Source organism: Vespula vulgaris, chromosome 24 (genome assembly GCF_905475345.1).
Source record: "Vespula vulgaris chromosome 24, iyVesVulg1.1, whole genome shotgun sequence".
Lineage (NCBI taxonomy): Eukaryota > Metazoa > Arthropoda > Insecta > Hymenoptera > Vespidae > Vespula > Vespula vulgaris.
The window spans coordinates 716442-744045 of NC_066609.1; the positions used below are offsets into that span (position 1 = coordinate 716442).

At 28.6% G+C, this 27604-nt stretch overlaps 4 protein-coding genes across 9 annotated transcripts; 1 reads left to right on the plus strand and 3 right to left on the minus strand.

Moving 5' to 3' along the window:
* Positions 1–1966: 1966 nt before the first annotated feature.
* On the minus strand, positions 1967–14960 carry LOC127071980 (TAR DNA-binding protein 43-like). 4 transcript variants are annotated; one of them, XM_051011940.1, is made up of 4 exons: positions 14419–14955; positions 12924–13051; positions 12535–12675; positions 1967–7756 (listed from the first exon to the last, which is right to left on the minus strand). In XM_051011940.1, the coding sequence occupies exons 1-4, from the start codon at positions 14654–14656 to the stop codon at positions 6899–6901; spliced, it is 1365 nt and encodes a 454-aa protein (XP_050867897.1). In that variant the 5' UTR covers positions 14657–14955; the 3' UTR covers positions 1967–6898. The 4 variants fall into 4 exon arrangements, with proteins under 4 accessions (XP_050867897.1, XP_050867895.1, XP_050867898.1 ...); XM_051011938.1 differs by having other exon boundaries at positions 12924–13093; positions 14419–14953; XM_051011941.1 differs by lacking the exon at positions 14419–14955 and adding an exon at positions 13119–14412.
* Positions 14961–15352: 392 nt separating this feature from the next.
* Positions 15353–20617, minus strand: LOC127071964 (DNA replication ATP-dependent helicase/nuclease DNA2). The gene is made up of 14 exons (XM_051011861.1): positions 20479–20617; positions 19656–20371; positions 19291–19555; positions 19049–19226; positions 18671–18956; positions 18141–18548; positions 17837–18073; positions 17606–17752; positions 17122–17518; positions 16849–17042; positions 16574–16760; positions 16288–16488; positions 16013–16195; positions 15353–15938 (listed from the first exon to the last, which is right to left on the minus strand). Exons 1-14 carry the CDS (start codon positions 20506–20508, stop codon positions 15714–15716), a joined length of 3654 nt encoding a protein of 1217 aa, XP_050867818.1. The 5' UTR covers positions 20509–20617; the 3' UTR covers positions 15353–15713.
* LOC127071984 (uncharacterized) lies at positions 15832–23257 on the plus strand. 3 transcript variants are annotated; one of them, XM_051011946.1, is made up of 9 exons: positions 15842–15962; positions 21002–21251; positions 21423–21514; positions 21613–21790; positions 22057–22292; positions 22388–22535; positions 22623–22749; positions 22847–23025; positions 23105–23257. In XM_051011946.1, exons 1-9 carry the CDS (start codon positions 15960–15962, stop codon positions 23182–23184), a joined length of 1293 nt encoding a protein of 430 aa, XP_050867903.1. In that variant the 5' UTR covers positions 15842–15959; the 3' UTR covers positions 23185–23257. The 3 variants fall into 3 exon arrangements, with proteins under 3 accessions (XP_050867904.1, XP_050867903.1, XP_050867901.1); XM_051011947.1 differs by having other exon boundaries at positions 15832–15962; positions 21045–21251; positions 22388–22749; XM_051011944.1 differs by having other exon boundaries at positions 22388–22749.
* LOC127071983 (protein singed wings 2) lies at positions 23020–27537 on the minus strand. Its single transcript, XM_051011943.1, has 10 exons — positions 27326–27537; positions 26246–26419; positions 25948–26110; positions 25468–25624; positions 25243–25391; positions 24598–24786; positions 24362–24520; positions 23792–23902; positions 23557–23646; positions 23020–23466 (listed from the first exon to the last, which is right to left on the minus strand). The coding sequence occupies exons 1-10, from the start codon at positions 27343–27345 to the stop codon at positions 23281–23283; spliced, it is 1398 nt and encodes a 465-aa protein (XP_050867900.1). The 5' UTR covers positions 27346–27537; the 3' UTR covers positions 23020–23280.
* Positions 27538–27604: the final 67 nt, after the last annotated feature.

Here is a 27604-nt window from a genome sequence, read left to right on the forward strand (position 1 = left end):
TGCCAAAATGGTGACAAGTTAATTGATAAACACTTTTGTATTAAAAATTAATGAAATGACTGAATCGATCTCAATGAAATTTTACAGAATATTTATGTAAAATGATGTTTATTTAAAAATTTCAAAATGGCGTTAATTTTATTATAAATATTTTGTAAAGTTGAAAATCAATATAAAAAATTGGTAAACAATCTTAAATACTATATATCTGTTTACCTTATTCATTGTATAAAATAATTTATTAAATATTAATTATAAAAAAAGAAATGGAGATTTTTCTATAAAAGTTTAATCACAGTTAAGAAGATTAGATAATCTATGGCAATGTCCGTTTCGTTTTAACATGATTGTTATAATAAATAATATATCAAATTTGTATATATATTCCAATATATTGTAACTATTGAAAAATTTTCAGGAATATTTTCAAATGTAAAATTACTTAAAGATATTCAAAATTATATCCAAGATTCTTCTTCATCTTGTACCAACAAATTATCATTTATAAGCAGAACCAATAACAACAATAACAAAAATAATAATAATAATAAAAAAAAAAGAATAAAATTGAGAATTTAATACTGATCAATTTTGACTTTTGCAATAAATAACTTTTTTCTTTTTTCTTTTTTTTTTCTTTTTTTTTTTTGTTGAAGTAAATGAAGTAAATTTAAGCGCTTAAAAATATGAAACATTACATCTAAGATTCTTCATCATCATATACCAATGAATTGTCTGTTTCGTTTTACTTATAAGCAGACCTAAGCAACAAAAAGATATCATAAATCTATCGGGTGTAAAAAAAAAAGAAAAAGAAAAAGAAAGTTAATGAAAGAAATTAATAACATTTAATGACTCACCACGAATTCCGAGAATTATAAAATACTTTCGGTCAAGTATAAGTATCCCTTCTCTCAGGCAACTGGTATTGCAATTTCGTATGTAAATTTTGCGTGTTACAGAAGATTATCCATTTGCATGTAGGAGTTGAGTTGACCTGAAAAAGAAGAAATTTATAACAAATCTGTGACCCTTTTGAAAAAGTAATCTTTTATATATTTCTGATTAAATATCATAACTTGACAACACGCTTACGAAAAAATCCATGCTTTCAAATCCATTCGCTCTCAACGTCTAATACAACTTCTCTCGAGCCTGGCGCAGCACATCCAAGTTTTTCACGTAAACTTCTTTTTTCTTTCTCTCTCACTTCTCTCACCTCTCTCTCCCTTTCTTTCGCTCTTTCTCTCTCTCTCTCGCTCTTTCTCTCTCTTTCTCTCTCTCTCTCTCCCTCACTCCCTTTCCTTAATTTTTTTGTTCTATATTTTTTTTTATTTTTTTTATTTTTATTTTTTTTAATTCTTTTTTTAATGATCATTATTATTTTTTTTCTTTCAAATATAATCTTATACTGGAATCCTCAATTTTCAAAATTGAAAATAATATCTTAAAGATTGTATTAAAAAAAAAAAAGAAATAAAATGAAATAAAAGGAATCTACTGGAAAAATCATCATGTCAATGGAAAATTCAATTGTATTCCATTAAAATGACATAATCTCATTGGTCGTATCCTAGAAGAAAAAACTTTAGTAAGGAAAATCAGGATAGCAGGCAGTTGAATTCCATAGTTTCACCTGTAATTTTTTTCCTGTTGTAATTACAAATATTTTATTCTCCTATAAATAGTAGAATGAAGATTAGAAAAGAAGAATTATGCGGGTGTGACAATGCAACGAAGTAGTTGCAATCTTATGAGATAAAGCAAATCTCCTATATCTATAATCGTCATAGAGATAATAATTATGAAAATCTTTTATACCATAAATATTAATACGACCAGACATACTTATATGTCTATTATAATTAATGATACAAAGAAATACGAACAATTTCAAGTTCAATTTCGTTATTGAAAAATAATATTTGAAGTACGTATGATAAAAAAATATATTGAAACTATGCGATTAATATCCCACATTTATTTATCAACATACTTAGCGAGCAAACTTCACATTCTCTATGCTCATTATTGGAAATATTAATAAAGGAGCAGAATAAGGTCGTGTGTCGCTTAATCCAAAAAATAAAAAAAAAATATATTAAAAAAAAAATGCTCACTCTCGCTCTTCTTTCGCTTCCCTTTTTCTTTCCTCTTTCACTCGATATTTACATCAATATCAATGATACAAAATTTGCACGTTAAATAAGGACGTAGAGGAGATATAATTATTACCACATACCCAAAAAAAAGAAGTATCTTAAGAATTCATATTGGAAACAACATTTCCACAGACTCTCATGGATTAGTAAAGGCGATTTCTTTTTTCTTTGTAATTAAATTTTTTGCACACGATTATAATAAATAACGTACTCTTTGTAACACACACGCACACTCTTTCTCTCTCTCTCTCTCTCTCTATCTCTCTCCTTCACAATTTTTCATTGATAGAATTACTGGTCTGTAATTAAATACAATATTCTGAAAGAAGATTTTCTTTACAGCAATGTCACTTTTTTCAAACATTTTAGACATAAACCATTTGATATAAATTAAAGATTACTGTAATCAAAATTTTAATGAATAAAACTAAAATTCATTTGAAACGAATAAATAATGCCAAGAATGTTTGAAATATTTTTTCCAAGTCCCTTAAACCCTCTATAACTTGATATAACTCTAAAGACACTTTCAATCTTATCACATTTTATCGTCAGAAAATTAATTATTAATCCAAATAATAGAAAATTAATTGTTATCAAGTATAAAGCACAGTTTGTATAGTGTAATGCATATCTAATAAAATAAATTTTCATATTTCTTTCGTATAAATTAAAACAAAATTTCACATTTCTTTCATCATAAATTTTAAAATTGAGTTACAGAGAGTTAACATACATTTCATACTCGAATCGTGTATTCAATAAACGATTAACGAATGAAACTGTTTACATGATATATACACATATTTTGTCACAAGTTCCGTTTTCGTTAACTTTCCTTTATTATTTCATACGAGAATACACGTTTTGAGATAATGAAATGTAGGGGACTAGTACGTTTGTTTTCCATCCATATATTGTTTACAGACCTCGCTCAGTCTTCTTATATGAACGCAGTCAATTTTTCATTTATAAAGATCGACACACGATAATCATTTTCATATCTATTTTCGCAAGATTTACATAATCTCGTGATTACTGTTTTTCTATTTCTCTCTCTCTCTCTCTCTCTCTCTCTCTCTCTCTCTCTCTCTCTCTCTCTCTCTCTCTTCATTTTCTATCCTTTTATTTATTTTTATGTTAAGCAACAATTGCCGGTTTCAAGGTGCTGGAGTACTAACTATATTTTCTAATGTTCAGCACTATCTTACATAGAAATAAAAATTAAAATGATGGAAAAGATTCTTTCAGTATTGCACGAATTGTTTCGAAAAAGTCCGTGTCGAGAATTATTATTTACTGCTTTGAGGATTTTTGATTCTAACGATAACTTTAAATATATTCATTACATTACAATGATTTGTCTTTTGTATACCATAAAATGTGTGTATATACATAAAATATATGTATGTATGTATTGAATTTCAATATTGCTTATTATTAGATTAAAAATAAGCTTAAATCATAGAACATACTTGTAAAGTTGATTTCTTAAAAAATATACATTGTTATCGTTAGAATCAACAACCCATTCACTGCTCACTCTTTCTATCATCGCAATCACTTAAGAGATGAGAATATCAAATGCGTGTACAATATTACAATTCTTTACAGTTATTTACAAACGTCATGAAAAATCTGCATATATTCGATTTTGTTTTTTTTTTATTTTTTTTTATTTCGTATTTTTTTTACTCAAGACATGCTTCCATTAATAATCACTTTCACTTCTTCCTAATTTCTATTTAGCTGGTCTACTAGAACTTACTACAATCATGCACTTGATAAAATCATAAGGGAAATATTAAATTATATGAATAATGCCCTAGATAAAGAAATAACTATAAGAATTACTGATGTTCTATTATTTTTCGCTGAATGTGTGTACGACAAATCTCACATATTATTCATTCATATTCAACCAATGATTTGAAATAGATCAGGCATTATTTGTAATAGACTAGAAAAGATTCGCAAACTGTACTTTAAAAGTTTTCTTCTGCTACAGTCTTCGTATGTTAAATATGGCTTACAGATCATAAATCTAAAACTTCAACAAATAAATTCTATTTAAAGTTTTATCAATTTCATCTCTCATTAACTATATAAACACTCAAACACTTCAGCCAAGAAGACATATCAAACACACAAATGACTGTGCATCATTCAAATGACTTGCAATATGACTCACTGCTCACCTCACATTATTCATCCATTAAACAAACACTTTTTTTCTTTCTTGTGTTAAATACACTTCTTTCAACATTTCATGCCTGTAGTTCTCATATTATCGATCACTATTAACAAAATCATTCATCGACATACACACAAACACCGATTCAGAAAAAGATTCAAACTCTATGAAATTATCCCTGCATTGAATAAAAAGTGATGAGAATGTTAGACTTCTCAAAGTAAGCTGAATGTTTCTCTACGAAGTTTGGGGAAAGGCAAAAAAGAAATAGACTTCATCGTAAAGAAGGAAACAGTGTAAATTGGGTGATTTACATTAAATTTTTATATAACCAGTGTTGCAGTAAAAACACCTTATATACTCCTTATTAAAGATTCCTGCTCTCTAAATGATATTAGAGAAGTACGAATCTTAATATAAGTCAAGTAAGATGCATTTTGCTACATCAATGCTTATGTATCAAATAAATAGCACAACAGTGAAAGATGATGTATAAGGATTTTTTTATTTTTCGACAATGTAATCATAAGATATTAGCACTCTGAAATAGCAGATCTAGATAACTTCAATGAAACATACAGTGAGATTATGAAATATATGCTTTTCTAAAGTTCTTGCGCCATCATCTTTTTTGTATGTTAAAGTTATTGACTACAATTGTGAATTGTGAAATCCATTGTTTATTCTGATCTTTGGAAAACAAACACCCATAACCTGCAAAATTGTCCTTTAGAGAAAGAGAATTATCAAGTCTTTCATCACAAAACTTTCCTTCAAAATTTGAAGCACTAGAGAGTTATAAAATCCTTGAATTTACTCGACTCATTCAATTGAAACAACTACCAATCCAAATGCTTCCTTTCACACACAATCAATCAATAATTTTGACACACCCGCACACCAATGTAAAATACTAATCATACTCGCACACGTAATAATTGTTTGTGTGTCGCACTAAATATTACGAAAAATGTAAACAACTTTATGCAAATCTCAGGTAGCTGCGACCAAACTATACGCAGCCTCACGCATATCCTGACTACACACCCACTCACTTCCACCCTAAGTAAATAGTATTCATTAGAAACAGTTATTCTCTAATATAATTTCTTTTTTCAAATTCTGGACGATATATCTTATATCCGTGTAAAAAAAAAAAAAAAAAAAAAAAGAGAATGCACATGAAACAAACTTTCTATATGTATACTTTTATGAGGGTAATTGCCAAACATAAGAGCATATTCTGCATTTACCAATGCAAGTAACAAATATTATGCTCAAATATGTTATATGTGTAAATAATGAAAATATTTAATGACAACAATACCCACAAAGTTGTACGTCTCTGTTTCTTTTTCTTTTTTTTTAGTATGTGTAAGTATATATAAGAACGCACAACACATATACCCACAGAAAGTCTCAATGCACTTCATTTCTTCAGAAGAAAAAGTTCTCAATCATTTTATCTTGTACAATAATTAAAAAATATATAGGTAAGAATGATTTTTCAATGATGTGGTCACATATAAAATTATGACAAAGACATTTAATCTATATGCAGTGTATTCAAGCATTCATAACGTTTAATGGAATTAAGAAATCATCGGAACTTAATATTTGGTTATTAATAAATGTGCAGCTCACATTATGTGACCAATTTAAGATAATGTGAATGTATATATACATATACATAGGTATATATATATATATACATATATATATATAAATACGTATATATCTGTATATAATGCCGCAACATTATAAAATATATAATAGAATGAAAATTTCAAATGTTTCTCAATTAACTGTTTCTGTTACCTGTACAAGAAAAATCTGTAAATTATCAATGTGAGGATACAACTTATTCATCAGCAACCTATTATTTCATCAACTCATTAAGCTATATATAACTCCTATATAGTCACTCAATGAACTAGTATTGGTAAGTTAAAATATAATTATATTATTAAGTTCCACTAACTTACTTCATATTTTTACATTAAACACTCTGCATCGATCATTATGTTACCTCAGACACATATACGTTAAACACTACATAATCTCATCTATCTCTCATTACAAAAGTTTCACAATCATCTATCTCTCTCCAATGCACTTTACTCAGCTCAGTAGATCACACGCGTAAAGAAGACCACACATATTTGCACGTTTAGATGATCAAAGCTATCCGTAAGAGACATGCAGGCCGTATCGTTCGTGAAAGCTATTGTGCTAATTTCTCAAGCCAGTAAGAGAGTGAGAGGGTCATAGTATATCTTTTTTTTTTTTTGAAGTAATGACGTGCAATGATTCGAAAGTATCATCCGACACGCTCTATTATGAACCGACCACATTACGGCGCACGATCATACAATATAGCCGTCCTTTTCCATCGTAATGTCACTGAAAGCTTTGGTTCTTTTTGTAAATCGTTTGCTTTGTACCCTTAACTTCCTGACCTTTGCTGTTCTTCAACATTAGTGCTTCGGGACTAAAGGAACGGACCCTCCTTTTACGAGTAGACTCGGAGTCCCGACCGAGTTTAATCGTATTTGAGAAATGTATTAGATTTTTGATCACGTTGACCTGGATGATTTTGCCAAGCACCCTGGGAGGCGTTTGGATTATTTGGACCAGGACCACCAGTACCAGGATTACCCGTATTGCCATCGCCGCCCCCTTGATTCATCCAACTAAGAAACCCAGAATTACCGCTATTACCAATACTATTATTGCCTGAAGGTGGTTGACCTGGGGGCCCTGGTTGATTTGAATATCCTTGATCGTTTCCCTGATTCTGAAGATTACCGATCAGTCCCCAGGATGCTTGATTTAATGCAGCCGCCACTAACGCAGGATTTACTGGTAATGCCGATAAATTTAAGCCTCCCATTGCCAATGGATTGGATAATCCACCACCACCGCCTCCTCCATTATTCTGACCGGTAATGCCCAATGCCTGAAGATTAGGCATATCCAAATTACCTCTGTTGCCTGGATTGTTCCAACCGTTTGGACCCATGTTATTACCCGAATGGCCCATGTACCTGTTTCCCTGATAGTTTCCCTGTACATTGTTTTCTACCGGTCCAGGTGCTCCCCTACCACGTACGTTTGAATTCACTTGGTTATTAAAATTCTTATTAATGCCGTCTGATTTCGGCGCTGCATTAGAGACATGAACGGAAACTCCTTTTATAATGTGGTCTTCTCCGCAGAGAGATTGAGCCACTTCTGGGTCTAAGAAAGTAACAAATGAAAATGCGCGAAAAGGTTTTGGGATGAATACGTCCGTAACTTCACCAAATTTGGAGAAATAGTCGCGTAGATCGTCTGCAGTTAGGTCTTCTGTACAGCGTCCCACGAATACCTTGCAGGGTACTTGCTGAATCATTCCCTCCTACGCACAAACGCACAATCAGTCAATCATATACAACATATTCACATTTTATCCACTAAAACTTGTGTACAGTGCACATTATTCACAGTCTCTAAATAAATCAAAAATCAATAAGCGATTTACGCAAAAGATTTACTTTGAAAAATCAAACCGATCGTATTTACTCGTTAGTTTCTTTTTTTTTCTCTCTCTTTTTTTTTTGCTTTTCTTTTTTCTTTATTCTCTATTTTTTTTTCTCTTTGCTAATTTTTTTTTCTTTTTCTTTTCTTTTTCTTTTTTTTTCTTTTCTTTTCTTTTCTTTTCTTTCAATCTTTTCACTTATTCATACCGAATATTTTTACGATTATTTTTATTGATGCATCGATACCGATTAATCTGCACCAACAACAAGTTTTATATAAATTTTACAACAGATATTTATCTCATTAAAAATTCAAAAAGGTACTGCCTTTCGATTTACATTTAGATCCCTGCATTTTTTTATCATTATTTTGATACTATTACCTTGTAAATTCATGCATAAATCTGTACAATATCTTGTCTGTATATTTTTCTTTTTATGTAAAATGCTGAATCTCATGCTATGTTACATTATCTTAATACGAATCAACACATATATGACAAAATAAAAATATTATTGTGAAGACTAAAGCATTACTAGTCTCATTAAAAAATATTTCTGCTATTTTTACCAAAGGTCATAGATCAATGAGAATATTTTATATAAACCTTTTTTTTTGGTTTTACTTTTTTTTTCCCCCGAATACTATTGCAATTAGAATTTGTTGTAATTAATATTATTTACTAAAATAATATTCTTTAATCTTAGATTAATTAATAAGAAAAATTGTTGTTGACTTAAAAAAAAAAAAGAAGAAAAAAAGAAGAAAAAACATCTAGAAATACGCAATAAAACATATCTAGAAATATATCTTGTTTTCATATGACATTTTTGTAAATAACAATGAATTGAATCAATAGTATCAATGGGTATAACATCATACTTGAAAAATATTGAAGAAGCAAGCATTATATTTAAAGATATTTACATTGCTAAAACATAGTACGTCAAACACAATTTTTTTTTTTTTTTCAAAAGCACATAAATGTCATGCTAACAATAGAATTACACAAATATTTATACTAATAAAGGAGAATAAAATATATTGCCTAAAAAAAAAAAAAAATAATTGAATGAATAATTATATTGATAATGTTATTTTAGCTTTGTTTACTTTATATTTTAATTCTTATGATCAGCATTGTCAATATGTTACTATTCCTAATATATATATATATATATTTTTGTTTTCTTATTAGCAACAATTATAGCTCAATTAGAATATTGATATATTCAATGACAAAACAGTGAATATTTACAGAATATTTTGTTATAAAAAAAAAAAAAAAAAAAAGAAAAAAAAGAAAAAAAAAAGAAAAAAATTCACAAATTATATTATAATTTGTGATTTGATATTCCCATTGAACCATGACTTATGTATTTACGGTAGTAACAAAACTCATCAGTATCTTGACATATCCGAAACATGGTGATCCCTCGATGGTCGATGCTTGTAATAGCGATCGTAGTAATTTTCTTTTGTTGGATATCTTGTAGTATCTGCAAATCTACTATCCACTTCTCTGCCATCAACTGCATATCTGCTGTCAACTTCTCTATTTTCAATTGGGTATCTGCTATCAGATTCTCTACCATCCACAGTATACCTTCTATCTATATCACGATTGTCCACTGTATATCTACAATCTGTTTCTCTATTTTCAGTAACGCTTCTACTTTCAGCGTGTCTTACTTCTGAATACCGTACATCTGAAGGATATCTACAATCAGCGGAAACATATCTACCATCCGCATCATAATAACTTCTATCGTATCCATAATTGTATCTGCCTTTTTCTGAATAATCTGGTGTTTCCATAATAGAATATGTCGCACGCCCTTCGTAATTTGGATATCTGGAATATTCTGCATCAGAGGGATAAGTTGAATTGGGAGTTGTTGCATGAGGCACCATATAGTTTCTACTATCGTATCCTGGATCCTCATACGTAGAATAATTAGGTTTTTCATATGCATTATAACTTTGTCCTTCGTATTTATATTTATTATCATCATAGGGATAATTAGGTGGATACGACGGATAATGCGTTGTTTTATAGTCATACTCCGACTCATATCTCGGCATATTTCCTGTATCTGATGAATTCACATTCACATACGTTTTTGCCACAGGTATCCGTCGACTACTTGGCGTATGAACCGGAATAGGTCGGTAGCATTCATTGTGTTTGCTCGTATCATACTGACGAGCCATCATTAAGCCATCAATATTCTGGAACCAGACACACCAGCCCTCGACAATAACATACTATTTCATCTGTAAATTGACACACACACATACGCACTCTCACATCGCAGCAACTTTGAAAAACGTAGTTTATAGTATCATTCCACATACTTTATAATGACCAGTTTAACGAAATTATGTTGTTGCAATAACATTATATCATTGTATATATGAACAAAATAATGCACATTATTACAGTGATGGATATCATGAAACTTATATTGAATGAGTAAGTCTGGATATGATGTTTCATAATGTTTATACATTTCTGGATATCATGATGATACACTAAAATCATACTTAACATCGCTAATGTTTTTTTTTGAGCTTTTAAATGCTCTACTTTTTAAATGTACACGAAACCCCACAGCATTTATAAATCTATAGTGTTCTGCAAACCGTAGCAAATAATACTATTTCTTTTTCTTTTTTTCTTTTCTTTTTTCTCTCTTTTTTTTTTTCATTTTTTTTTTCTTTCTTTCTTTTTATCATTATTATCATTATTATTATTATTACTGTTGTTGTTATTATTATTGCTGTTATTATTATCACTATTATTATTATTATTATCATTATCATTATCATTATCATTATTAAAGTAAAATAATCATTGTACTATATAGAAACCAATAAAATAATTGTGAAATAGATAAGTACTATAGTCGTACATCATATGTGGATAAAAAATTTGTTCACTCACGCACACTATCACACAAGATCATACTCATTACAATATTCCTTGTACTTCAGAAATCATACATTTAACGCCATGCAAACGTTTATCGTATCATGAATCATCTTTCAGCTTTTAACACACTTTACATTTTTTTTTTTTTTGTTGAAAGTGTTTAGGTGCACTGTTGATTGTTTTCCAATATTCCTGACTTGAAAATAATCACGATTAAGACAGTATTTAATTCTTTTTTCTTTTCTTTTTTTTTTCTTTTTTAATTTTCTTCTAACTCAGGAATTAAATGGTGTTATAAAGAATCATCACTGATATGCAAATTAACATATTATACTACGTTTCTTCAAAAGGATAAAGATATAATACATATAATGTTATTTAAAGAACTTATGATTCGGAAATTCATATAATTTAACCATACATTCACGTCTAAACTGACAACTTCAATCTCAAAACATTCCAAGATTTTCACACTATTTTGTGTCAAAAGCATACTGTATTATATACAAATGAAAACAAACAAATATCCCAAAGATTCTTCAACATAATCTCACACTCAGTTAACATCCACGCGTACACACACATTTTGCATTTACTCTTTATAAATTTGCCACTTAGAATCATTAAACTGAATTCACATGTGCAAAACATGCAGCAGTATTTTTATCCGTGTAATATTATCGAATGTTATCAATAATATTGAAACGTAATAAGAAAATGTAAGAAATTATTTTTTTATAATCTTTTCTGAAAAAATTTCTTTTTTTTTCTTTTTCCCTTTTTTCTCTCTCTCTCTCTCTTTTTTTTATCAAAACATCAATTTTGCTGTACACCACATACATGTGAATAAAGTTTCACGCATTCATCTATTTGCACCATATCAAGTGTGTGTATAATCTTATATACACATAATATGTATATATTATATTATACACATGACATACGTTTGTGTATATATGTATTAAAATACACAGATATACACATACATATTTAAATATGTATATACATATATATATATCTGTATTATAAATACACATATACGTATATGTATACATATTGTTTAGAACTACTAAAGTAATTTGTGCCTCTGTAAGTTGTTTTATAGCAATTAAGAAGAAAGATAAATTTCTTTTCTTTTTCTATAATTTTTTTTTGTTTTTTTTTTCCTTTTTTTTTCTTTTTATATACTTTTTGGCATTCATTTTTCATATCTTGCAAAATATCATATGACGCGATTTACTTGTACATAGTCTTATACCTGTACATATATATTATAAAGATATTTGTCTAAAAATTAACGTTTAAATTATATTATTTTTAATAATATATATATATAAAAAAAAAAACAAAAACATTTGAAGGGAATAATCTATAAGTTTGATTTTATTACTTTTAGTATCGTCTTATGATTTTCTGATTTTTATATGCCAATAATAATGTTTTTAAACACATGCATTAAAAAAGAAAATTTTCTCACATAGGCAAAACACTTGTATGTAATCAAAATGCAATAGATACACAATATAAATATATATGAAATATAACTAATATTTAAACGAAATAAAGCAATTATAATATATGTACAGGGCTAAGGATCATTTGTACAAATTATTTATCTATGTGGGCACTTACAGTTTTTATGGCAGTTTAAGGAAATAATTTTAAATGACTAATAAATGTTAAAAAGAAGAAGAGTTATTAGCTTATATTGTCGTTCTTACCTTACTATTGGGAACCTTGACATCGCACCATCTGCCATCTATCATGTGTCGTTGAGCAAGGCATCTTAACTGCGATTCATAGCTTCCAAATCGTATGAATCCAAATCCTTTGCTCTGACCAGATTTTGCATCCTTCTTTACCTAATACATATTTTGTAAAATATTAAAAAATGTAAACATATATATATATATACACAGACACAAGTACATACACACGATTGATTATAAACTTCAATTAAAACATACACATTCTTATCAAAATATAAATAAGGTAATAAAAAAATCCTGTAAAAGGGAAAAAAATAAAAAAAATAAAAAAAAAAAATAAATAAGAAAGTAATAATTAATAAATTGATAGAGAAAAAAAAATAGGAAGGAATACAACTTACTTGTGCCATTAGAACTTCACCAAATGCCTCGAAATATTCCCTCAAGTTCTGCTCGGTAGTTTTCCATGGTAAGCCCAGTACGATCAAGTCTGTACAACGCAACTTTGTTTCCATTCTCTTTGTCTTAGCTGTGGAATTTTCCAAATTGTCATCAGATTTACGCTTGTTTTCTGAAAAGATGTCACAAACATTTACTTCTATCGGTTAGTTTTCTATTGCTATGCTTTGTTAACAATCTCATAGACCAGTGTTAACCAAACTGTTGAATGTACAGTGTAGGTATGGCCAAGGATGTACAGATGCACGATCAAGGAGCTAAAAGCTGTAAAAATTTATTAAAATATGAAGAATACATTACAAGTCGATGTTATTGGTACCTATTATGGTTGATGAACACCATGGAAAACATACCAACTATTTGTTAGTCAAGGAATAAGCAGATTTTTATAGTTTGGGAAACACTGGTACAAATGTTCGTAATCTTTTCAGTACCAGCTATTATGCGAATGTAAATATCTTTTTCTTTTCTTTTTAATATTTCATTATAAACATTAATATTTAAGAAAGAAAGAAAGAAAAAAAAAGAAAAGAAAAAGGATAAATAATACATAAGTTTCTTTTTTGAGATCATTAAATTTCTATCTTCATAAAATATTATTTCACATTTATAAATTATTCATCAGTAATACCATTCATGTACAATAAAATGTGAAGAATGATATATATTATCTTTATTACATAGCTAGAACATTATTTAATGATACATAACGACATACATATCATTAATATAAAGTAAGTTTAATTTTCCGGAAATGAAACTAAAAAAGGAAAAACACGATAATGCCGGTCACGCGTTAGGTCCCGATTATTACCTCGAATGAATTACCGCGTTTGTAATTCTTAAATAAAACAATAATGAGTTCAAGAAATAATTATAAAAAAAAGAGAGAGAGAGAGAGAGAGAAAAGAAAATGAAAGAAAGAAAGAAAGAAAGAAAGAGAAAGAGAGAAAGAGAGGGAAGGAAAGAGAGAGAGAGAGAGAGAGAGAGAGAGAGAGAGAGAGAGGAAAGAAAAAGAGAGAGAGAGAGAGAAAATGAGAGAGATATAACAAAGTCTAGATAAGACGATGATAAATATCGTATGAAAGCGCGTAAAAAAAGAAAACGAAAAAAAAGGTAAGTCTTGGTAGGATAAGATAATATAAAAATCGTGAAAATTTAATTTGAAAAACGTACGATGGCACGAATCGACGAGGAATGTTCGATCGAAGCCGTGTACTCGTCGAAACGTGGTGTGTGTATATATATATATATACATATATACATATATATATACATACATACATATATTTAAAAAAAAAAAAATGTTCGCTCTATACTTTTGATCCTACTCCTACGGTCATACGATACGATATATACGCCATCACCAAACGTACAAGGGGGAAGGCTTCGGGCATCTTAAAGCACCTAACGCCACACTTGCTCTCTGATACACACCTTTCGGAAATACACAGAAATAGATCGCCTTGCCCCAACCATTTTCAGGTGGATGAAGCCGTCCCTCAACGAGTCGTACACCACGCATCGTCCGGGATTCTGGATTGCGATATTTAAGGCCACACGTCCCGGGAAATTGAGCGGACAGGGTGGTCAATAAAAGCGTGCTGTCGTCCTCGGTAGGCAGCTCTATAGGTTCTTCTCCCTCGTCTTCGGCGACTTGGATGTAGGACGTCATTTTTCTTCTTAAAACACACTCACCGTATTTCTCTTTACCGATTAATTATATTTTTCTTGATTATGTTGTTGTTGTTGTTGTTATTATTACTATTATTTATTTAGTTATTTATTTATTTATTTACTTATTATTGTTATTAATGTTATAATTAATATTATTATTATTATTATTTCCTTTTTTTTTTTTTTTTTTTCCAAAAAGCGGGGTAAAAAAACTCGTACAACACAACAAACACACACGCTCGGATTCGCAGTCAGTCACGCAACACCGCACCTCTTTCTCTCCGCGATCATCTTTCCTCTCCTCTCTCCCCACTTCTTCGCCGCCATCATCCCCCCTTCTCCTTTACCTCACTCCCCCCATTGGTCCGTCTATCTCCCCACTCTTACGCGTCTGTAACGCGATGCAGTTCTTCATAGGCTAGCGCGCTACTAACATCTCGAATCAAGTAACGTACCAATTATCGAAGCTCTTTCAATTTCGATTTCTCCATCTCGATTATTTTATCTCGATTCTTTTGTCTCGGTTTAATACCGTACGTTCTATTGTAATCATTCGATTATCATAATTGCTCTTGTATTTTTCTTATTTGTATTTTTCGATTAATATTATAAAACAATTGTTATTGTTTTTCTATTCCTTTTATTATTTTATTTCGATATATTTCAATGGCGAGAAGTTTGCAACTGAACAATTGTATACGTATCATCGATATATCGATTTTGTGCTGATCGAACCAACGACCAATCAACTGTCTCGAGGTTCAATACAACACTCGACAAAAAAGAAAACGACGCGTTTGAATATTTAAATGGAGTTTTATGTAATACGTAAGAAGCAAAAAGAAATAAATGGTCTTTTTTATTATCATCCATTATAAATGTCAAGTCGTAACATAAAAACGTTGATATTTTATAAGAAACATTAATAATTATATCACAATCTTCTATGTTAAGATATAAAAACTGTTGTATAAAAAATATTAATATTATCTTTGTAAAATTCCATTCATCATGCGATACTTATTAATATAATAATATTAGATTCATTCAACTTTTTATCCACACATATTTTCCTTTAACGATTCGGCGATTGATTCCCAAGTAAAGTCATAAGAAGCATCATTCACATTGATTATATTTTTTACTTGGATTATATTAAAAAGTTTCATAAATGGCGTATATTGGCTTATAGTGTTTTTATCTGCAATAATAATTAATTTATGTTTTGCACGTGTAACAGCTACGGTTAAACGTCGTTGGTCTTCTAATATCCCAGTATCCTGTGTGAACAAATTATTAAAATGGTAACTATTTCGATATAATGTGATCGTTGTTTATGGAACGTATACCATACCTGCATTTTGTCAAATTTCTTTTTGATACTTTTTGCACACGAATAGAAAATAATATTCTTATCACGTCCTTGATATTGATCCACGGTATTTACTTCTATTTCTGAATTTATCAAATTTTTTATTAAAACAACTTGTGCTTTATAAGCTGCAATTATACCAATTTGTTCAGAGGTTATGCCGATCTATATTATAAAAATAAATTGATTATGAAATTATGTTAACGAAAAAGAAGAAAAAAGAGATATAATTCACTAATAATAATCAATAAGATTACCTGAGATAGAGCTTTAACCAGATATAAAATTAAAGCTGCTTCCCAAATATTAGAACACACTTGATCGGTCGTAATATTTTCTTGTTTATGAATAAAATCTATAGTTATGTCTTGAGTACAGCCTGTATCTAATATAATTACAGAATCGTCTAATGCAGGAGATAATACTGCTCTTACCCATCTTTCATTCGACGATGGTATCTGAAACAATATACAAGCATAATTTGTTTTTAGAAAGAAGCCTGCCTTGTTTGAAAAAAACTTGATTTCTCAAATATTTAATTACCCTCGTATTTGGTGATATAAACGTTGCATTTTCTATCGATTCATTGCCTGCCTTTAACTCATCATTATATGTTAACTTGTTAATTAAATTCATAATACTTTTGTTCATTCTATACTGTACTGTTAAAGCAACGGTATTATTTTCTGAATCTAATCTCTCAAACAAAGACTCTGCTGCACCAAGGTTTCTGCAAAAAAGAAAAATATAAGCGATTGTTACATACATATACAATATTACAACGGTATTTAACATATAAAAGCAGATATATATTTTACCTAGCTGTTTTGCTTTTAATAACAGGAGGTAATTGATTGGGATCTCCTACTAGAATAAACTTATTTGCATAGTATAATGGACCTAAAATTGCTGCTTGCGTTACCTGAGTGCTTTCATCGACAATACACACATCGAATGTCCTTTTTTCAAAGAGTACATGATGAGCTCCAAAACAAGTAACTCCTACAATATTCTAAAAATATGTAACATTGATATAAAAATCTTTACATATCTTTTTATTTTTTTATTTTTTTATAAGAAATTACTTATACCTTATTTGCATATACTGATTCTAATTCTTCGATTGACGTGCAGTTTGATGTTAAATATTCTTCACTTTTATTTTTTAATAATGGATGTATTATATGTGATGATCCTAACCGTATAAAATCTATATTTTTATGTAGTAATTTCAGGAGAATATTATCTACTGCGTTATGAGTGTGCGATGTCACTATTATTGAGAAGCCCAATTTAAATAGGACTTCTATCAAGGTCACAACTGTCTCTGTTTTTCCTGTTCCTGGCATGCCTTTTATTAAAACATATTCGTTGGCAGCCAAGCATTTAAGAATTGCTTTTTGTTGAACTTCGTTTAAACTTTGTAATATCGTTGCAATTTTAAATATAATTGAACGTGGTAACTGTGCAAGAAACGTTGCTGGTTTTCTAAAATTGATATTATATTATATATGAATGTTATATATATATATATATAATTTAATTAAAAAAAATATATTAATTTTCAAGTAGTACCTATCTATAATAATACTTCGTAATTTTCTGCATACTTCATTATCGTATAACAAGCCTCCAATATTTGCAAATAGAGTTAAAAAAAAATTTGTGGAAGCATACTTATCGATATGAAAGTTTCCAATTGCATTACGTTTCGTAATGTCACTGAAAATATTAAAAGATTAAATGTAAACATTTTTTTTTGAAGTACCATGATATATAATAGATATTATAATAGTTAAGACATACCTGTTTAAAAGAACAGTAATTGCATCTTTTTTTATTTGTATTATAAAACCAGATGATATATTTATTCGTGTATCTGTACTTACAATAATATATTCATTTTGTACAAATTCTGTGCAAATACTTTTAGTACTTATAGCTTCTCCATTTGTGCGAACAAATAAATGTTTATATTTGTCATATTGTTCTGTAACTTTACCAATCACTTTTAAATTGCTAATACATTTTCCTTTCATTTCTCTATAAATAGACAGTAATTTTTTTTAATCTCTTTATATTATAATGTACAGCATAATTAAGAAATTACCTTTTTTCTGGTGTTAAAGTCCATATGTCTTTCATAATATATTGTTCGGATTGCATGCTTTCTTCCATTTGTAAAAGAGATACCCATTTTAAGATAAAATCTATATGATTATTTTCAAATTCATTTAAAATTTCTTTACTGAGTTTAACTATACCATGAGAATCGGACAATTGTAAGGTATCATCCTTTGTCAAATATGCACAGCATAAATTATTATAAGGACATTTAAGACAACTATTATAATAATTTATAGGTTCCGGTAATGGCATAGGTTTCAATGCATCTTCTAAGTCAGAAGAAAAGATTATGTTTTTTGTTTTAGTGAAATAATCAGCCAGAGTATTTCTTAATAAAATAAGATCTCTTTTTTCGGCACGACCGCAATTAATCTCACGTATACTGTTATCTCTGTACATAGAATAAATATTAAATTATTTTTCATTATTTATTGTGATATATGATTAAGATTTTAATTGTCTCGAATTATATATTTCAACATTCTCTTTGTACTTTTTATAAATATTTAATACCTAAGATATAATAACAATCCACTGTCCGTGTCTTGGCCAGTAAGAGCCATCATCATAATATATAGAATAACTTGACCTCTATGTTCTAGAGAGAAAGACGGTCTTCCTGTCTTTATTTCAATAGGCATTACTTTTTTGCGGGAATTAATTTTGACTTCAACCGTTATGTCAACTTTTCCCTTGATTCCAAGTTTAGGTAACCATATATTTTCTTCGATATCGCATATCTCGGAGATTTTGCCTTTGAAATTATTTTTTTCGTTACTTATCGCTTGCTGTTTTGTACCTACAATATTTGAATTATATTTTAAAAGATTAAATGAAGTTACAAATCCTAAATACAATTTAGTTTTCAATATTCATGCGTATTCATTTTACCATGAACATAATGTTGAATAAATTCTGATATTTTTGGTACATATGAAAATACCTCTTCTTTACATTTTTCAAACGAAGATTGAGTACTGTACAGCATAAATATTGTATCTTTTGACTGCAACTCATCTTCTGCCATCTTCGTAATATCAGACAGTTTATAAATATTTTCAGTTAAACTCTAAAATATAAAAACATTATAGATTCATATTAAAAAAATCTACCAAGTTTACAAATTTAAATACCTTTTGTAAAAGTTTATGAACTATTTTTCCAATTGTTAATACTGTTTGACTAGATGTTAAATGTGGTAAAGATTCTATTTTTCTAAACATTTGACTTAATACTGCTCGTCTGTTACAAAATAAACCTCCGACAACAGTTGTACTAGAAATTAATGTGTCAGGTTGTATGATAATATAACCGTGATCATTATCCACAATCCAATTCTGTAATTCTTTTTTGGCTTGTATCATTACAATATCACCTTCTTTAATCTGCACATCTTTCCTTAATTTATATAAAAAAAAAAAAAGAAATGATTTATAAAATTCACATTAAAATAATGTAGACTATAAGATTTTAATTCGATAAAAATTGATATAGTTACCAAAATCCTGAACATGTTACCGTTGCAAAAGTTTTTAGATTTGTATGTTGTTGTACTTTTAGAATCATAGATTTTGAATTTTTTTGCAGATCGATAACATCACATCGTTCAAAAGAATTTAGATTTATTTGCGAATCTATATTCCAATCACAATCAAATATTTCATCTAGATCTTCTGCATTTATTTCATCACAGTCATCTATGTCATTGAAAATTTCACTGGATTCTATGATATCTATACTATTTGTACTAAGCTTACATTTTTGATCATTTTTTTTTGTATTATGACAATGACTTAAAATCGTTTCTTCGTTATTGATGACAATAATATCATTCGTAATACATTCTGATTGACTTAATGAATTACTTAATACGTTTATTGTTTCCTTAGATATATTTAATGAATTATTACTGCATTCCTTAGAGACCATATTCTTTTCTTTGTTCGCTTCTATGATTTTAACATTGTTGTTAAAAAAGGACTGATCGATGTCAATAAAAGAAGTACTTTTCATTTTTGAATTCGATCCTGAATCTAAATTGTCAGATCTCTTTCTTTTTTTAGTAGCATTGTCACTAGAAGGATTGTTTATTATTTCAACCTCTGGAAGTACATCTTCATTTTGAATATTTTTACTTTTATCAAATTCACATGTCCTTGAGAAAAATGAATTAATTTTTGTTTGTGAATTATTTGCAATTGGACTCTTTGAGACCTATGATAAAATACAACGATTATTATATAGTCCAATTATATTTTTAATAATATATATTAATATGACCATGCACGTAGACAATAATTTCAATGACAGAAAATCGTTACCTTTTTCTGAAATAAATTAGACTTCTTCATTTTTAATTAATTATATCATAAATAAATAATTATTTTCTAATCACAAACGATTGCATGCAACGCACTCGATCACTGCAATTCCCGCCTATTACTTTTGCCGCCATTTTTTGATAATAATACATAACCTATAGAAAATTTCAAATCCAATACAATCTCTAGTTGCTATTCCTACCGATAGGATCGTTAATGTCGTTGTTTATCGAAATTACGTATATCGAAGACCAAGGCGGGAGAATAATATTCAAATTTTAATATTTTTTTATAATTGAAAAAAATCTACTTTCGTCTTCTTCTTCTCTCTCTCTCTCCTTTTTGTTTTATTTAAATAATAATTATCTTCGAATCTCGATCGTGTTTTGTTAGTTTTAGTTTTTAATTTTATTGACGTCTGATATTCAAGACCGAATAAAGAAAATGTCAAGTTTGACGTATTCCTGGATTTCATTGTCCATTTATTTATTCATCGTCCATAATTAAGATCGATTCTTTCAAGGAAATAAAAAAGAGAAAAGAAATTTTGATATTTAAAATGTCAGAAGAATTAGAAACAGACGGGACATTAAAATGTCACGAATTTGGGCCACCGAAGTCGTTACAAAAAATGGAGAACGCAGACATCTTGTGGAAGATGATAACAAAACGATTTCCGAATGCTGCACCACTTCTTTGCGAGATGGAAGCTGTTATTGATCGTGCGGATGATCTTCTGAGACAGCTCAGAAGACCTTACAATAGACCAGTTGGTACGAAAGAGATATGAAAGTATATTCATTCAAATACTAATCTTCTACAATGTCACGTAATTTCAAATACACAATTTGTCTTTCTCTTATTTTTTATCGTTAGAAAATTAATTATATAGAACTCGTATATTAAAGGTTATTTTATTAAAGATCTTTTCATTCTTTTTTTAGAAGCATCGAATTTAAACAATTTCGAGGACTCCGGTGAATCCGATGAAATTATTTCATTGATTTGCGATGAATCTTTTCCAGAAGATGCTGATGTACGTTTATTTAATATATGTATAATATATATATATATATATTATATTAAATCTGCTTGATCTTAACGAATAAATAAATAAAAAAAATTTTGTAAAAGGTTTTTGAAGACGTAGCCATCATGACGAACACAGCTGAAACACAAATTTCGGAAAGCAGTATCTCCACCGTCGATACAGATTTTGATTCTATTTACTCTAATCAGCCATCTTCTTTGATCGCCGACAAATCAAATAACTCGAAAGACGATTTAAAAGAACATGGAAAGGAAAACAATAGTAATTAAACATTCGAATTAAGCATTCTTTTTCTTTTTTTTCTTCCTACGAAATTTCATAAGCTTGAAAATAAAAAAAAAAAAAATGTATTTCGTAAGTCGTAGATTCATCTAAGAATTACGAAGCAAATAATGTTGAAAATTGTGGTAAGGTAATCGATAATGCAACTAATGAGTTTAATGTACAATTAAGAGAATTAAGAAAAAAATCTTTTTTTTTTTTTTTTTTTCATTTTTTATCATAAATTTTTTTCGTAATTATTTCAGAGAACGTTGTCGTATCACGTAATAAAAATGGAGAGAATGTACAAGAACAAATATTGTATGCGAAAGACAATGTCGTGACGAAAGTTTTCGAAAAAGTACAAGAAAATGAAAAGAAACATTCTTCGGGTGATTGGAATGAGAATATAAACGTAGAAAATTGTTCTTCTTCTTTTAACGATTCAGAAGAGATGGAAATGTACAAGAACGTTGAAAAAACTAGCATGAACGAGAGACAGGTATTTAAAAGAAATAAATTCAATGACTTGAATGATTTTCGTAGAATTTTCTTATTAATTATCATACAAGATTATATAAAATATTTTTGTCAAAGTTTTCGGGCGATGAAAAAATTAATAATAAAACACCATGGGATATTCTCGAAGAGTATGCCAATCAATGTGACATAAATATTGATTGTCACTGTGAGAAAAATAAATGCAATCGTTTTGTTATCAGCGGGAAATTATCAGAATTTTCTGGTATTTTTAATTTTTATTATATCTATCCATTTATTATACCTCTTCTCAGAAAATTTTGTGCTTTGTGTACAACAATTATTTTTTCAGCAACCGGCTGTGGAGATACAGAAGAACTGGCTAAAAATAGTATAGCAAAAAAAATATTGCAAAATATAGCTGATCATCAGATGAATGACAAAGAGATGAAACAATTGTTGGAATTATCTCGAGAACAGTAATAATCTTTTCTTACAAAAAAATTAAAATTGAAAAAAAATCTGTAAAAAAAATTCTCACGATGAATATATATATATATATTTTTTTTTATTTAGGATATTAGAGATAATTAGTTTTGGAAATGACGATACAATTGAGACGCCTTTACGAAAAGTTTACATGCTTTGTATAAAAAAGGGAGGACCTCCACCAAGATACACAACCGAAATGGAATACAGGCATGAAGGTGTGAAGTGTATAGCTACATGCATGGCTTTGAATCATGTGGTTGAAGGTAAAAAATATAAACGTGTAAATAATTATATACGTATCGTACATTTTAATTAATTATAAATAAATTCTTGTATCATCAGGACATGGAGTGAGTCGTCATAATGCGAAAAAGTCTGCTGCTGAACAATTCTATCAAAAATATTTCAATAACGAGATATAAGAAACATATTTAAAATTGACAAATGAAAAAATTTCGATAACAATCAAAAAAAAAAGAAAGAAAAAAAAAAGAATGTATATTCCCGGTATATAATTTTCATGGTATTTTAGATACGATCCAGGGTAATTTTCCAGTTTTCTTGAACGACCAATAATCGTACAAAAGTTTGCCAATAATTAAAAATATCAGAAATGCCAATATAATATTTAAAATATCTAATGGATAAATCAAAGAGTTTTCATCCGATGAAATACAAATTTCTGTACGAGTTAAGTCACGAATCTGTGAAAAAAAAAGAAAAAGGAAAAAAGGAAAAAATAATGACGTTTTCTTGACTAGTAGAACTCTAACACTAATAAACAAATAGGTCACCTGTTTGTTTGAATTCTCATCGCCGCTGACAGCTGCACACTTGACCTCGTTTATATCTCGAACTAAATTTGTATACCTAATCAATAGGTCCTGTAATTCATGGAGCATTGTGCACATATTAAATATTTCATTAGGAAATTTAATTTTTAAAGGAAAAGCAAATACAAAGTGAAAGAAAATGATAATGATAATAATAATAATAACAATAACAATAACAATAACGTAGACGTATTACCTGAAATCCAGGAGTGAAAAGACAATCGCATCTCCATGGATTATTACCGAGATATAATCTTGCTACACTACCACTTTGAAGCAAAACATTTTCCAATGCATAAGTTGGCACCTAACGAAGAATATAAGTTACGAGGATTATGACTTATTAGCTTAAGAGATTCATTAGCATGTTAAATATTATCAGGTGTTCGAGATTCTTTAAAATATTCCAAGATAGCGACTAATAATACAGTACCAGAAGCAAATGAGACTATATATATAAAAAAAAATATATATATACATATATATATATATAACGAATTTAATTTGTCTATAAAAGAGATTCATTAGCATATTAAATATTTTCATCCTTGAAATATTTTAACGTAAGAGGTAATAATAGAATTATCAGAAAAAAACGAAGGCTACACAAAAAATGATAACGAATACAGTTTGCCTAGAAAAGAGATTAATTAGCACGTTACGTGTCTTTTTTTTTTTTTAATATCTCAATATAATAGATAATAAAATAATTAGGACAGATAATGAAGGATCATAAAAATGATCTTAATTAATAATTAATACGAACATCTGAGAGTTTATTTCCACGAAGGCTCAAAAGACGGAAATGATCGAGCCAATAAGACCCATCCAATTGTACAATGGATTCAACTAAATTGTCATCGAGATAAAGATCCAAAACTTGTTTGTAGACAGCATTTTTTACTAGAGGTGTCAAATCCTTGATCTAAGATCATGAAAATCCTATAAAATAATTATTACAATGATTTATTATAATATCTTCTTGATTCAAAATAAGGAGACCTTGTTTCCAGTCAAATGTAAAGTGGTCGTATTGGCCGGTAAAAATTCTGGCATTTCGGTTAAATCACGATAACTACAATTAACCGAAGCAAAGGCCATTAATTGTTTCAATGTCCTTTTACCACCTCGTCCAACTACATAAACCAATTCGCAGTCGCATAATGTTCTCTTGCATTCCTCTTTCAATGTCTATGAACAATTAGATTCTGAGATAGTTTCGCGCCTTCATTTTTATATATTTTCTTTTTGTCGGACTGTTCGAAAAATTCATAAGTTTTTTTCTTTTTCTTTTTTTTTTTTTTTCAAACGAGTAATACAAAGACTTGTTTCGCTTCTTAACAATTTTTTTTTCAAAAAATTCGATACACTCAAAGATTCGCAAAAAAAAAAATAAGATATAAATTGATTCATTGCCAAATAAAATTCCAAATATTTACAAAAGGAGATTATAAGAGAACTACCTGAAAAAAAAAATTGACGCGAACTCGTCGAAAGTAATGATATATACGTACATGTGTGTACGATCAATCAAATGTTTATTTTTAACCAATGGGTATATCAAAATTTAGAATTCTTTTCTCAAGTTTCTCTACGAATTTTTCGGACGATCCAATTTCATCGAAAATGACGAAGTTTTAAGATTACCATAATAATTTCTACGACTGGTACGAGTAATCTTCCATTATATGGAGCAGAGCAACGTAACTTTTCTCGATCAACAACTTTCTCAGCGAAAGATCCATTCCTCAAATCGAGAATCCAGGACATATTTTCAGTGCATTTCAATGGATTACCTAATTAAATTTTTAATCTATTTTTTTCTTTCTTTCTTTTTTTTTTTTTTTTACTTAATTATTTTCAGATTCTCACCAAAAAGATAAACGTGATTCAACGTGGATATATTGAATAGTTTTAGATCGATCTCCTTGAAATCATTGTGTTTCAAATCGACGATTTTTAAATTCGAAAGATTTGCAAACACACCCACTGGCAGTACTTCCAATCTGTTATGAGTTAGATTAACTTTCTGTCAAGAGAAACACGACGAAACAGAAACGTGGTTCTCTCTGCTATCTGTACATTTATATTAAATATCCAAAATTCGACAGAAAAATTCGATAGGAGAGAAGACACGAAAAGAAAAAAAATAAATAAAAAAAAAGAAAGAAAAGAAAATGAAAACGGAAAAAACGATTGAAACGTGAAAAAAAAACGTGAATTCTAAATTTGTGATTTGAATAGATTCAAATCTCCCGCCCTTTACGAGCGCGGGATTTCGAATCAAACGATAATCGCGTATATGCTAAACTAATTTTTAATTTATAATATTACTTATCTATTTTCACCTACTTCAAGAAATTGACATTCCTCAGGGAAAGATGTCATCAATCTCGTCAAATTACTATTCACAATTTTAAATTTTCGCAACAATGGAAATCCTTGCAAAACTTCTTGTGGATCGAAAGTTTTATTTGGCCAATTACACAGAACCAGATTGTGTACTTTCTCATTTCTAAAAAAATATTATTTTTTTCTCTTTCTCTTTTTTCAAAATATCTAATCGAATTATGTATTTATGTATATTTTTTATCGTTTCTTTGATATATATATTTTTATTATTACTATTAATAATAATTAAACTACTGACTCTATTTTCCATTTGTCGTCAATACCACCGGAACATATAAGCCGATGTCCACTCTCTTTCAAATGACATTCAGGTAATCCAATAATATTCGAATTAATTCGATCGCAATCTAAAGTTTCATTATCTTTTGTTGAAACACGTGAGAATATCATTCGTGATTCGAATGTTATCATCCTGCATAAAAAAAAAATATTTTCATTAAGTCTTAAGTATATTTATAGAATACATTTATATCTATGGCTACCATCGATCTACGACTTCGAACGATCACAGGAATCGTAAATTAATGTCTTTATATATATAAATAAATAAATAAATATATATATATATAAAATAAAGGAGAGAGAGAAAAAAAAACTAATGCAAGTATTAGAGAATATTATCTTATCGAACATCTATTTTACCGTGTAAACAAGAAAAACTAAAACCTATGCAAACACGGAAGATTAAGTTTCTAGGATCACGTGTTTCTAAAAGTGTAAAAAAAATAAAGTTAATTTGCGGAAATTTGCTAATTTACTTTGATGTCCTTTACGTAATATTCACGTTTTGTTTATATTCTTGTGTTGCAACAACGTGTAAACTTTATATTAACTTATTTTGTCAAATTATTACGGAATAATAAGGTGCAATATCACAGTAAAAATATTCGTAATACGTAGTACAGGTTTTACTTTTAGATGTATTGAAATAATAATTGGACTCTAATTTGTTTACTTCGAAAATACGCACGTTCTAAAATACGCGTATACATTTTCTGTTATCCCTTTAAATTGTAATATCTTTTTTCGTGTTCTCCTAAGAATTAACAGACTGTTATCAAATTTTTATGCAAATAAAAGTCTCGACATTTTCGTATCATACGGACGAAATATTTTGTTTAAAAAAAAAATTTGCGATTTAAAAAAAATAAAAGATTCAAAACGTTTCCAACGATTGCAATTAAATTCAAGAATACTTTGAAACAAGTTAAAAGATCTTTTGAAGAATAAAAAAGATTCTTTAAAATTGAATCTGTGATTTTTTTTTTGTTTTTTTTTGTTTTCTTTTTTGTATAATTTCAATTTAAGCATCACTTACAGTATTATTATTAACCACATTCTTCACAATGTATATGTGTATGGATGTACTATATACTATCACTTTTTTTAAATAAAAAAATTTTTTAAATATAAATTAACTTTTTTTCAATATATTTTTGATTGATATTATTAAATGTAGAAATAATGAAATTTGACTTTGATGTTTTTAATTACACTATAAATGATAAGAAAAGAGCTACTGTTCTTTAGTCGCCGGTAAATGTGTGACTAAAGCTACAATCCGATGACTTAACTCTTTATAAACAGATTCGATGAT